The sequence below is a fragment of the Suricata suricatta genome, chromosome 12 (assembly GCF_006229205.1).
Source record: "Suricata suricatta isolate VVHF042 chromosome 12, meerkat_22Aug2017_6uvM2_HiC, whole genome shotgun sequence".
NCBI lineage: Eukaryota > Metazoa > Chordata > Mammalia > Carnivora > Herpestidae > Suricata > Suricata suricatta.
In genome coordinates, this window is record NC_043711.1 from 98,948,881 (window position 1) to 98,963,169 (window position 14,289).

At 41.3% G+C, this 14,289-nt stretch overlaps 1 protein-coding gene across 1 annotated transcript in view; it reads left to right on the forward strand.

Annotated features, from left to right (window-relative positions):
* DOK5 (docking protein 5) overlaps positions 1–14,289 on the forward strand; it is a 161,269-nt gene that overhangs the window by 59,559 nt on the left and 87,421 nt on the right. Inside the window, exon 2 of the mRNA XM_029917093.1 lies at positions 9,621–9,728. Coding sequence (XP_029772953.1) covers positions 9,621–9,728 — 108 coding nt within the window. The remainder of the gene's footprint in view (positions 1–9,620; positions 9,729–14,289) is intronic.

Below are 14,289 nucleotides of genomic sequence, written 5' to 3' on the forward strand. Positions count from 1 at the left end.
TGTGGAAGAACCTTTTTCCCATATGTTTGCATGTTTCCTTAATTATCCCCTTAGGGGGAAAGTTTCTAGAAGTAATATTTCCAGGTCAAAGGGTAGGCATAATTCTGCCTCTAGAAAGGTTGTGCTAATTTACCTCACCATCAGCAAAGGATTGACATAGCTAATTTATTGCCTGTGGATGCCTTTTCAGTATTTTTAATCCTCTTTGTACAAATTTTATTTTATGATTAATTATCCCGTTCTGGCACTTTCCTTTGCAGTGAATTTAAAATGTACCCTGCTTCCCACCGTGCAGTCTTCTCCAAATTAGCATTTCTTTCCTTACGAGTAAAGGTATATGTAAATGATGGGCACGGAATCGTGTTGTTTACTCATTAAAATGTTTTTCCCTTTATAAAATACATAATTCTGGACCAGCTCATTATTTTAGTAAGCGGTGTTGGTAGCAGCCTACCGGTTACAAAAGATGCACAAGACCTCCTTTTATACTCTGCATCTGTCACCTTCTGGAATCCCACAATGACAGAGTCATTTGTAGGACTGGGAAGTTACGGCCTCCTGGGTCTCAGAGATCATCCAGGTTGAAGTGCTCAGGGTAGAAGGAGAATTTTGCAGAGGTTGGGTGACAGGACAGAGCGGGCGTCATTTTGTCTTTTGCCCTTTTTCTTAAAGGCTCTCTCTCTCTACCTCCAGACAGCATTATTCAGTACCATTTTCTGTGGCTGTTGAGCTGTCCTTGGACAGTGGCATTTCCTTGGCGTCAAAGTAACAAGGGAGCCCAGGACTATAGGAGGGCAGGTGGTTACTCTGGCCACGTGTCATCGGCCAACGTGGAGGGTGGGGGCCTTCTGGAGAAGTGACTGGTTAGTCCCAGGTAGGTGACTGCACATGCCAGCAGGAAGCCACTTCGACCAACATGTTCATTTCCTGCAGCCACAACTAACTGAGAACAAGAGGCTGAAGGCTAGCAAGGCAGGGAAGGCCAAGAAAAACTGAGATACTTCACATGTAGTTAGAAATACTGTGCACAGTTGGGTTTCTGGACTTCAGTCAAGGACGCTGAATACTGTGTCACTTAGAGAGAGAGTGTGTGGAATTCTCTTAGAAGCAAACACTTCTTACAAACTGCTAGGATACCTTCGAGTCCTAGTCTAGGATGTTAAGATTCCAGGTGCAAACCTACTCCATGGAAAAAACTCACTGGAGATGAGCACTCGGTGCCAGGGACGTTAGCATCACAAATGCAGATGTCATTCTGCAATAGCTCAGCTATAAAGTCATCATCCAGATGAAAGAGCATATGGTTACAACCCAATTTCTCTTTTTAGATTGGGAGAAGCTTGAAAATAAACTTTGTACAGACGGCTCGACCCTCAGCATAAATGGTGCCTTCCGAGGAGTCCAACTTCTCTGGGAGACGCCTGGGGTGTTGGCTAGGTGCTCATTCTCCAGAGCTGGGCAAGCCAAGGCTGAAATCCTGGCCTTTTTCTACTGCAGCTTCACAGGGCTGTTGGGGGATGGGTAATTGAAAGAGTGCACCAAAAGGGCTCTGCGTGCTGCAATGCATGGAGGAAAAGCTCAGCTGTTCATCTTGCCATCCTGGATGAGCAAGAGTATTTGATTTGCTTTGGAGAGTAGGTGAAAATAGGGATAGGATGTGGGAAATGAGGCTAAGTTAGCATTGTATGGCTGGAGGGATATCTTTTTTGTTTGTTTGTTTCTGGATGCTTGGAGTTTATTTTCCACTTGGTGCAAGGCACATGGTTACAGGGTGTCCGGAAGGCTGGCCTGTGGCTTGGATAGTAAAGAGAGAAGAACGACCAACATGATTATAGAAAGGGGACGTTGAGAAAATGGAAATCCTACCTTTTCTACCCAAAGGGTACTTTGAGTTCATAGAAAAAGATAACCAGCAAAAGCTAACTATATTCGAAGGCTAGAGATGGGATGCTGTGTCTGTGAATGTGAGATTGTAAGGACGGAGGTCTGAAACTGACTCCATGAGACAACAGAAGGGCACATGTTGCCCAAGGCAAGAGGGTCCACCCTTGTAACGCCCAATCAGGAAAGGCCAGCTAACACCTTTAACATTTCTAAGGGCAGGCCTAAAGATGGAGGCTAAGACTAGTCACACCCTACGTGAGGGTCCTAGGCCCACTCTGTAATTGGTTAACACTGTAACTGTTGTGATTGGGTCCCACCAAAAGTAACAAATACTCTAGGCAATGTGAATAGTTAAATCTGCTGTCAATAATATTGTATAATAATGATTGGATCATTGGATAAATCATTGGATTTATTTCCTGTAACTCCCCCTTCCCAAACTCATAAAAGCCCTACCCTGCCTTTGTTCGGGGCTCTCAGCATGAATCCACTGCCTTGGTAAAGTCTGTGAGCCCGAGCTTAGGCATGGCCAGCCTAAGCCCATAATAAAACCGCCCTTTGCTTTTGCATGTGTGACTCGGTCTCCCTGGTAGTCTCTGGTTCTTGGGGCGATATTAAAATCTGGGCACAACAAAAGCTCTAGGACAGAGTCCGAATCCACTGTAGACTAGCGAATCTTGGACAGTGGACGGCACACAGAAGTGTGGTGGAGGGCATAGAAAAAGCGTCAGGTCAACATTTTAACCTAATTTTATGGAAGTAAAATTCAGGCTGATGGGGAGCTGTGGAATAGATAAGGATTCTCACCTGGGGTATATTCCCTCCTGTCTTTCTTTCAACAAGAATATGTCAAACAGATTTTAATGTTCATCAAAAAGTAACATGAGCTTAAACCGTTGAGAAATACAGAGCTTGGCACACTGCAGCCTGGCCTGCTTCCTGTTTTTTAAATAAAGTTTTATTGGAAGATGTCCACATCATTCATTAACGCATATTCAATGGCTACTTTGATGCTGTAGTTGGAGTTCAGTAGCTCCAACAAGTATCTGTGATCATTAAAGACTAAAATATTTGCTCTCACTGGCCCTTTACAGAAAAAGTTTGTTAACACTTGCAATAGACTACAGAGACCTAAATGGTCACATATCACTTAGGGTTTCTGCTCCTTCTTGAGTATATGTGGAGGCAGTATATAATTATCATTTAACAGAGATGTTGTGACCAAAATTTGCTTTCTCTTACCTTTATAACTGTCCATGAGTCCTCCAGAAGTTTAGGTTGTGATGCTGTTGTTCAGCTCATTGTGATGGACTGCTCATAGAATTAGGAACTCAAATTCTCAATTGTTTTAGCTGCTTTCTGGCACTGGAAATCTTGGTGAATTTACCAGACTGTTCTTTGTTAAGAGAAGAAGCTGGTAAAAGGGTCAGAGATTTGAAACCAGAGCCAAGCAACTATTTAAGGATATCCAGTTTTAAAGAAAGGAAAGACAATGGGAAAAAAACCCAGGACAAATCATATACGGGTTGGTGACAATTTAAGGCTGAAAATGAGATGTCATAAAACCACCAGCAACAACTAGCAAGTGAGGGAAGCTGTCACATAACCGCTAAATCTGGTGTCTATCCACCCGGGTTGTAAGAACTGTGTGATATACTTATCTTTTTTGGTTCAGTAGTGGCTTGTGCGGATTAACTTGTCCAAATCCGGGACTTTGAGGATATTCACAAAGCCTCATATTTTTCAACTGTGTAATCTTAGATCAGCGTACACTCCACTCATCTGTAGGAGTGTATCTGACTTTGGTGCCCAGGGGACATCTGGCAATGTCTGGAGATAGTTTTGTTTGTCAACTGGGGGGGGGGGGGTGGCAGAGGCCAGAAATGCTGCTAAACATCCTAAATGTGTAGGATTCTCCACCCCTGGCCCACTGTAAAAAATCACCTTGCTCGGGTGCTTGGGCTGCTCAGTAGGTTAAGCGCCCGACGCTTGGTTTTGGCTCAGGTCACGATCTCACGGTTTTGTGCATTCGAGCCCTGCATCAGGCTCTGCACTGGCAGTGTGGACCCTGCTTGGGATCCTCTCTCTCTCTCTCTCTCTCTCTCTCTCTCTCTCTCTCTCTCTCTCTCTCTCTTTCTCTCTTTCTACCCCTCCCCCACTCGCACCGTCTCTGTCTCTCTCAAATAAACAAATAAACTTTAAAAAATATCACCTTGTCTGAAATGTCACTAGTGCCAAGATTATGAAACCTTGATGCTCAAGAGGTGAGATACTTCACCATGGAATTTATCTTGTCATCCAGTTCTTTAATAGTCTGGTTCTCAGGAGGATTGTCTGTTCCTTGTGGGTAGTGGGAACTACACATAGTTACTATCATGGGGATAAGAGTGTCCTCTTTTAAATAAAAACATTTTTAGTTAGAAACCAATTGAAAGAAAGATGTTGAGTAAAAATACTACAGATGGTAAGTAAATGTGTTACATAAAATATGAAGGAGATGGTTGAATGAATTAATTTTAAGGAAAATAAAACCTGAGTGGGATTGTTCTCAAATTATCATCTTTTTAACAATGTCTGTGTTACTCTGGCTAGTCACACATTCCCATGTGCAGCAAGTCCTGTTTCGTTCCCTTTAAACAATGCTGAGATATTTAGGGTAAGGTTTTTCACATTTTTTAAAGTTTATTAATTTATTTTGAGAAAGAGTGAGAGAGCGAGCGAGCACCAGCAAGGAAGAGGCCGATAAAGAGGGAGAGAGAGGATCGCACAGCGTGATGTCCAACACAGGGCTCAAACCCACGAACCACGAGACTGTGACCTGAGCCAAAGTTGGACACTTGACCAACTGAGCCACCCCAGGTGCTCCATTTAGGGTATGTTTTCAGTCCTCAGGTACTAGGTAGCTTTTCCAGGGCTCTTAGGCCTGAGCGTGTTTGGCGGTGAAGTTGAGAGTTCACCAAAGCTCAACAGAACTGTTTCTGCTTCTGTGTCCCTCTCCTCCTCCGGGCAGCGTCTTACGCCACCCCACTTCCGAGGCCCCAGTGCCACTTGTGGGAAAGCACACATCTCAGCCGCCCTCATCGTGGAGCATTTGTTGGAGAGCTCTTTGTCGGCAGTCCCAAGTGGGAAGCCCTGTGTTGTCTGAGCCTTTATGAATATTTATGGCCTTGGTTTGCAAATTACACATAAAATACCTGGGGAACGTGTTAAAGAGCAAATTTGTCTGGCCCCACCCCAGGAGGATCTGAGTCAGTAGACCTTGGCTAATCTCTAGGAATGTACATAATTAACAATTATCTTGAGCGATGCTGGGCCAGCTCTGAGAATCACTGGTGTGTGATGGATGGTGGAATTACGAATGACCTTGATCACATGATTGTTCTCAACAGTTGCATTCATTTTGTGCCATGTGCTTGTATGTTACAGACATCCTGAGCTTCCTTTTCAGAAACCAAATTCAGAGTTTTTTTCTGTCCTGATGAACCATGACATAGTCTATTCCATGGTGATACCCCAGCCAATACTTGTATTTCTGCAGTGATTTGTACCATTGCCCTTAATAAACTGAAGAAAAACAAAAAAATGAAAAAAACAAAATCCCCTAAGGGATTAGGCATGCTGAAATTGAGGAATCATTAGCCTGCATTCAGCAACCTCTGGACATAAGCCAGGAAAATACTGGCTCAACTGTGAAGAAAACGATCAAGTATAAAAGAACAGCGTCATTCAAGAGTGAGTCTGAAAGTTGAGGCATAATTAGGAAATGTAAATTATCTTCTCAGTGAAAATAGTTTTGCTCCAGTGGATATATTTCTTGCGTACCTTTAGCATGCTCAATTTCTAAAACATTTTCAGAGGCATGTACAAAAGAAAGGGGTTGCTGATAGCAGAATGACAGCCTATTTTCCGCACTCTTTATTTGGACAGAGTGACATTTTTTCCCACTGTAATTACAGTCTTCTAGGGGTGGCCAAATTTTCCCGGAGACAGTTGCCTCATCCATTCCACAGACATGAGTGAGGTGTTGGGTAAGATTTCTAGGTGTCTACCATAGTACTGGAAATGTTAATTTTCATGGTGGGGTCTTTACCCTGAAATAGGTTTTATGTTTGAACTCTTACCAATCAAGGGCTCTTATAACTTGGCTTCTTAAGGTTCCTTAGCCCATTGGTTAATTAGACTGTGGTCTGATAGCAACAGAAAGTAAACTGGCAAATGTAGATAAATGTTACTAGATTAGGTTGGAATTTTAAGGTTTTGCTTAAATGTCTCTGCATTTTTCCATTTAAAAAATTTAAGTATTTCCTTTTGAGATAATGGTACGTTTGCGTCCAGTTGTAAGAAATATTACACAAAGATCCTGTACCCTGTTCCCAGTTTCCCTGATTGGTAACACCTTCAAAGCTGTAAAGCAGTATCATAACCAAGATATTGACATTAACACAGTCAAGATACAGGACAGCTCTGTTGCTGCAAGACCCCTCACGTTCCTTTTTGGTCGACATAGCTGTGTCCCAGCCCCAGCCCTGACTATCACAGATCTGTTTTCCATTTCTGTCATTTTGTCATTTCAAGAATGCTGTAAATGTGGTCCTACTCTATATAATAACCTTTTGGATTTCGCTCCTCCCCCCCACCTGCTTAGTATCATTACCTGAAGACTCATTCAAATTGTTGCAGTATTGATAGTTAAATTGTTTTTATAGCTAAGACGTGCTCCATGATATAGATGTACTGCGTTAGCCCGTTGAAGAATATACAGGTGTTTCCAGTTGTGCACTGACAGAGATCAAGCTGCTATGAACATTTATGTTCAAATTGTGTGTGTGTGGTGGCGGGGGCGGGGGGGGGCGTACATTTCTCTGGGATAGATTTCTTAAGAAAGCAACTATGGGTCATATATTGCTTGTTTAGTTTTTAAGGAAACTGCCCAACTATGTTTCTAAATGGCCTGTACCTTTCCACATTCCCCCCAGCAAAGTATGAGACACCTAATTTCTCGGTATCCTTTACAGCATTTGGTGGTGTATCATTATTATTTTTTATTTCAGCCAATCTTGAGAGATGTGTAGTGATATTTTATTGTGGTTTTAGTTTACATTTACCTGAGGACTAATGATGTTGAACATTTTTTCATGTGCTGCTTCATCTTATGGGTCTCCTTTCTGTTTTGTGTGTGTGTGTGTTTTTTTTACTTACATTTTGTAATTGGATTGTTTGATTCTTTATTATTGGATTTAAGAGTTCTGTATGTATCAAGATACTAATCCTTTGTTAGATACACGGTTTGCAAATATTTCCTCCCATTCTGTAACTTGCCTTCTCACCCACTTAACAGGGTTTCTCACAGAGCAAAAATTTTAAGCTTTGAGGAAGTACAAATTGGCAAGTTTTCCTTTTATACCTTTTGGTATGAAGTCTAAGAATTCTTTGTCCACACCATGATCCCAAACACTTTCCTTCCCTCAAGTTTTATAGTTTTGTTTTATATTTAAGTCCATTTTGAGTTTATTTCTGTTTAAAATGGTTGTTGTAGGTTAAGGTGTTTGTTTTTTCGTGTGTGCTTTTTTTTTGCTTATTTGGCTTTTTTCCCCATGGATATTCAATTATTCCAGTGCGTTTGTTTAAAAGTGTACCCTTTCTCCATTAAATTGCCTTTCCACTTCTGTCTCCGTGTTTTTATATCTCTTGATAAGTTCAGTGACTGTGCAGGATGAAAGCCGATAATTGATTTTAATTGTGCTATTTTGTTGATACCTCTGGATAGTTAAGAAATAACATTTCTTTTTCATTTAATTTACAGCATTAATTTCTATTCAACAAAACAAAAACAAGCCCCAAACCCCACATTTATTCACTTTCTCACATCATTGGGAATTCCTTCTGAAATTTGTCTCAAATGAAATACCTATGTTTTTCTATAGATGGATAACACACACATTATTGGTGTCACATAGTAGATTATATATATTATGTATATTATTCATATTACAACATTTTTAATATGACTATCATACATCAATATTATATTTTATAGCATATTAGGTACCACATACTTATTATATGTAATAGAAGTATAATTAACTTTGTCATTATTGTTGAATATTTAGTATTTTCTATCTATTATTATTTTAAATAATATAATGCTAGGATTATATTACACATTCAGAGGGCACACATCTTGCCCTCTGGATTCAGAGGAAAACTTCAAAGAGGAGTGGATTTCATTTTCTTTTTACTATCCCAAACAAAAGAATGAATGAATGTTTAGTTCACCCAGTGAGCAGAGAGAAATGGACTCTAGCTTTGAAGATAAGTAGTCTCAAACCTGAATTCTTCACCCATCTGCCACTTACTAATAAAATTGTAGAAGGCATTTTCATTGGAGTGTGGTTTGAATGACCGAATGTTTTATGTGGACGTTGTTCTGTTTCTTCTTCCTAGCTCCAAGGTTCTTAAACTTTATAGTGCATAAAATTTACTTAAGGGTTGACTATACAAAACCACCTAAATATGGTGCTTAGAAGGTGATTTAAGGATCAGGGAGATAATTGTAATTGAATAGTTACCCACCTGTCTGCACTTGAATGCAGAATTCCTCCTTCGATGTTGGCCTGCCTTTGAGCTCTTTCTTTAGGATAGATTTTTACTCTTTTCAGGTTCTTTATATTTGTTGTCAAATGGCCTTTAGAGGTCACCAGCCACGTGTAAGTGTGCCACGCGGATCTCTGCCATCAGTGAATATTACCATTAATATGAATCCTTGTTAATTTTTAGGTTAAAACCTCTCATTTTGTTTTTGGAGAACATTGTTTTTCATATACTCATTAGGTCTTTGCACTTTCCTCTCTTTGGCATGATTAATATTTTAGTGTCTAATTTAGTGTATACTGGTTATTTTAATCAGGGAAGTTATGGCGGCTAGAACTCCATTCATTTTCACTCAGTCAAGAGTGTTGTTGATGATGGGGGCTCCTAGGGACACAGACGATTTCCAAGAAAACCAAGGGAAGGGCGAGATCATAAAGTCAGCAGCAGAAAGATGACGAAGAACTAAATGCCTCTTCCGCCTGGAGTAGAAATTACCTAGTTCTCTGTACCGGTTCCCTTGCCTAACTGTGAGGCACATGATCCAACATGGTCGTCAGCCTCAGTTTATAACCTATCAGTGTTACCTCTAAACTCAGACTGCACCTCAGTCTGGCAATAATCTTTGAGTCTCTGGGCTGGATTTTCTGAGGGAGAGTCTGATGGTTGTTAATCAGTCATTTCTTAGTTGGTCCCGTTTTAATCAGTTAAAAGGAACGCCCTATGACAGACACATAAGGATTCTCTGCAGGACCGCAGTGAAGTCCTCCACATATATTGGGCCCATGAGCTCCATATTTAATTGCATTTGAAATGAGAGTTGTGCCATGAATCCCTATGTTATTTGTGCTGATTTGGGATTTTTGTCTCTGGGGCTTTTCCTGAAATGTTTCTACTGATACTGTTGTTGAATGTTAGGAAATTTGCTTTCACATATTCATTTTCATTTGGTTTCAGTAATTGACTGTCATAATACACCTGTTGAGGGAACCATTTTGGTTTTAAATTTTTTATTTTCCCAAAGTAGCATCACACGTAGGTTTATGAAAACCTCACAGGTGAAAACATCAAAGAGAAAACATTTGAATGCAAATGCCAGTGATATCTGAGTCAGTGATGCTGAACTCTGTCTCTGTATTTCCTTCCAGATATATCAGCGATGCTGGCTAGTATTCAAGAAAGCTTCAAGCAAAGGTCCAAAACGACTGGAGAAATTTTCTGATGAACGTGCTGCATATTTTAGGTGTTACCATAAGGTAAAAGTCGACTGTTTTAGCTTTCTAGAAATCTGTTCAGAAGTAGGTACTTGAGTTCCTTGAATCTGAAAACTTATTTAGATTATTTAACAGAGGTACAAATAAGGCTTTTTCCAAGGACAAACCATAACTTTAAGTTACTCTCTACTTGTTAATTGTTTAAAATAACTATTGTAAAGTCACTCTTCTGGTTTCCTACCGTTGGTTGTTGTTTTTTCCAGTCCCTACTGTAGAATTTACCAAGTTCTTTTGTAAATGTTCAGTTTGCATAGCAAACTCAACTCCCATCGTTGAAGCCCCTTGAGGGTAAAGATTAGGTCCCTGTGCACCGAGCACATCTAGTGGCCAGATGCAGACTAGATCCTCACTCAGTGCTTGGAATGTGGGATGAGGAGGGAGGGGAGGAACCTAGAAAATGGGTGGTTGGTGAAGGAAGAAATTCTACTCATTAGTTTATTTAAAAAAATTTTTTTATGTCTTTATTTTATTTTGAGAGAGAGAGACAGAGAATGAGTGGGGGAGGGACAGAGAGAGAGGGAGACACAGAATCCAAAGACAGGCTCCAGGCTCTGAGCTGTCAGCACAGAGCCTGACGCAGAGCTCGAACCCATGGACTGTGAGATCATGACCTGAGCCAAAGTCGGACGCTCAACCGACTGAGCCCCCAGGAGCCCCAACATGAATTTCTTAAGAGCATATATCTTTAGGACTTGATCTGTGTGGTTTCACGTTTGTGTGTAGGTAGAAACATTTGATAATTCAAGTGCACACAAAAGCTTTCTATAAATGATGTCAAAAGAAAAAGGTGGGTTTTCTCAAGTTGGTGAAAAATTAGTCAAATGGTTTTTGAGTGGGGAAGAAATCACAGAATGTTGTTGGCCAAGTGAGTCACTGGTGAGGGAGATGTGCTGACAAAGGATAGAGATCCACTTCCTTCGTTTACAAACGAGGCGCCCCCAGTTTAATTTTAAGCTTGATGACTAAATTTAATTCAGACTTGCAGCTTATCTTTTATTTATTTTCATTATTTTAAGTTTATTTATTTTGAGAGCGAGTGAGCAGGGGAAGGCCAGAGAGAGAGAGAGAAGGAGGAAATCCCAAGCAGACTCCACATTGTCAGTGCAGAACCCAAAGCAGGGCTCGAACTCATGAACTGTGAGACCACAACCTTAGCCAAAACCAAGAGTTGGATGCTCAACCAACTGAACCACCCAGGAACCCCCAGAACAGCAGTTTAGATAGTGGTAGTGAGGTTTTCCTAACTAAAAATAGTAATTGTGTGTTGAAATACATACTTCAGGAGTAGAAAATTAAGGATTTACAAATTAGACCTATTTTTCCCTCCATGGGGCAGCATTCTTCAGGCCCTTGTTAATGGGCAGCCTATGTATTTTCTCTTTTCATGAAAATATGTAAAAAGGCATGGTTATTTCCATATTAGGAAAATACTACACTTGTCTATGGGGGAATTATGTTTATTGTTATGATGGAACATTTTAATTGTTTTAATTTTCATCTTGAGATTCTTCTTCTTATTTGTTGAGTTTTTATCAGGAGTGAGTCTACTTGCCATTTAAAATTTTATGTCTAACCAGTCGATTCATTAGCACAGAAATTTGGTTAGGTGATGGGAAGCGAAATGTCTTTCCTTTTATATGCAAATTCTCCACAGGTGATGACTTTACAGCATCTTATTAAGGGTCTGTGTTGACACCTCGGTTTATCCAATAATGAAAAGCCATAGGGCAAGCTGTGTTCCTTCTCAACTTAGAGAAATAAAGCATATGCTGTGTTTTATAGGCACATCTGTACATACATAAGGAAAGAAAAAAGCACAGAACAAGACTTTGGGATACGTAGGGAAAGGAGTCCAGAGTAGCATCTTCCATGGGGTCTATTTTCCCACCATCTCATATGGAGCTCCGTGGTCTCCATAAGGGAAAACCTAAGGAAACCTCTTCATGAGCCTGGAATTTCCCCCATTTATGTTCCATATGCCAGATACTTCCACTATTCAGGTAATGGTTTTTGTCCTTAGGTGAGAGTTGTTGAGTTGCAAATCTGTTAGTAGGAGCAGTGATCCTTGATGCCATTGGTGGCACACCTCTGAACCCTGGCAGATATTTGTGAGCCAATCTCACGATTTCTAGAACACCAGAAACTACTGGTGTCCAGACATTTTGGACCAGATGTGTTAGGTCACAGTTATTACACACGTATCCACGATGTCTTCCCTAAATACAAGATGGCGAACAGTGATCTAGCAGTGGCTTGCTTCATTGTCACTTGAGAGGCCTTGCCTTTAAAGGGAACTCAGAATGCCCAACGCAGGGTTTGGTTTATCTATAGGACAAAAGCAGAATCTTTTCCATTTTTCCCTCCCCTAAGTGGCACCGATGGCTTCCCTCCACCCTTCAGATCCATCAAACCCTGGTGACGAGATGCCCTACCATGACTGACTATTTTCTCTACCATTCTTCATTATCATTAACAAGATTATCTAAAGGCCTCATTTCCTAGGTGGCCAGAAGTTGTGGTTATGCCTCAGCTCTTTTCTTGAGAACCTCAGCCCATCTGTAACTTTACAATTCACCATCTGCCAAAGTATGGTGGCATGCTTATGTTGCCCCAAGATTCGTGTGTTGAAGCCTAGCCCCCAGGATGATAATGTTTGGAGATGGGGCCTTTGGGAGGTAGTGAGGTCATGAGGGTAGAGCCCCCATGACTGGAATTAGTGCTCTTATCAAAGTGACCCCAAGGAGCTCCCTCCTTTCTTCTTCCGTGCGAGGACACAGCCATCTGTGAACCAGGAGGTGGGCTCTCCCCAGACATCTGAACCTTCCAGGGCCTCTCCATTGGGCTTCCCAGCCTCCAGAAACAAGCTTCTGTGAGGAGTTTACCAGCCACCTCATCTGTGGTAATTTGTCACAGCAGCCCAGATGGACCAAGACTCTTGTGCCATCTAGTCATTGTGTGTGTGACCGCTAACGGTGATCAGTCCTTTCTTGTTTTGGTAGAGTTCCAGATACAGTCAGAAATCCCGATTCCTCACAACCCTCTACACCTAATATAGAAAAGTAAAGAAATAGGCTATGCTTTGCTTTTAGACCTTCCCATTCCTAAGAGAAGAAAGGACAAGGGAGGAATACTTGGTAGGAACTCCCCAAATCCAGTTGGTCAGCAGGTGTGTTGGCTCCAGCATGCCATCGAGACTCCAGACATTCTCACAACTTCTGTTGCTACAATTGTGGTCTAAGTCATGGGGCTCCCTGATGCCTGGCCATCTAGAGTGTATGAAACACTTATATCACATCATGGTACTCCATGCGAAACCCTCAGCCAAGTCTTGTCTTTTTAAAAAAATTTTAATGTTTATTTATTTTTGAGAAAGAGAGCATGAGCAGAGGAGGGACAGAAAGCGAGGGAGATACAGAACCTGAAGCAGGCTCCATGCCATGGGTGCAAAGCCTGCCATGAGGCTCTGACCCACGAACCATGAGATCATGACCTGAACCAGAGCTGGATGCTGAACTGACTGAGCCACTCAGGTGCCCCCTCAGCCAAGTCTACACAGTTACAGGATTTGACCCCCTGCCCCCTGTTTCAGTTCATCTGCTTAGTTCCCCCTTTGTTCTGCTATAGGCACCCTGTGCTCTTTGCTTTCCTGAGTACACGCCACTCACATTTCCACCTTCGAACTTGTTCTTTCCTTTTCTTGGAATACTCTCCCCACAAATATCCACTTGGCTCATTTCCTTACATTCATTATTCAGGTCATTGCTCACAGTTCTCCCCTAAGAGAGGCTGTTCCTCGATCTCTTATTTAAAATAGAATCTTGGGGCGCCTGGGTGGCTCAGTCAGTTAAGTGTCCCAACTCTTGATCTCAGCTCAGGTCATGATCTCATGGGTCGTGAGTTCAAGTTGCACTTTGGGCTCCTTGGTGATAGTATGGAGCCTGCTTGGGATTTTGTCTCTTCCTCTCCCTCCTCTGCTCTCTCTTTCTCTCTCAAAATAAATAAAATAAAAACTTAAAAAAATGAAATAAATAAAATGGAATCCTTTGACATACCCCACCCATCTCTCTTTATTTTTCTCTTCAATACTTACGACTACATGTATATTTATTTGGTTATTTCTTATTGTCTTTTCCACACTGCCACCATAAAATAAGGTCCCTAATGGCAGATTTTGTATTTATTTGTTTGGCGGCTGGGGGGAGGCATGGTTCACTATTAGTTATCATTGCCTAATACATGGTAGGCATTTTTTTTTAAACCATTGGTTGAGAGGCAATGCACATTATCAACAGATGAGATGGGAGTATGTACAAATGTCTTTGTGTCATACTTTTATTTAGCTTACCAAAGGAAATCTGTGCCTGAGACACTTGAAGCAGGAAAAGGAATCTTTTTAAAAAAAAATTTGTTTTAGTTTATTGTCAAATTGGTTTCCATACAACACCCAGTGCTCTTCCCCATAAGTGCCCTCCTCCATCACCACCTCCTCTTTTCCCCCCTCCCCCTTCCCCTTCAACCCTCAGTTCATTTTCAGTATTCAATA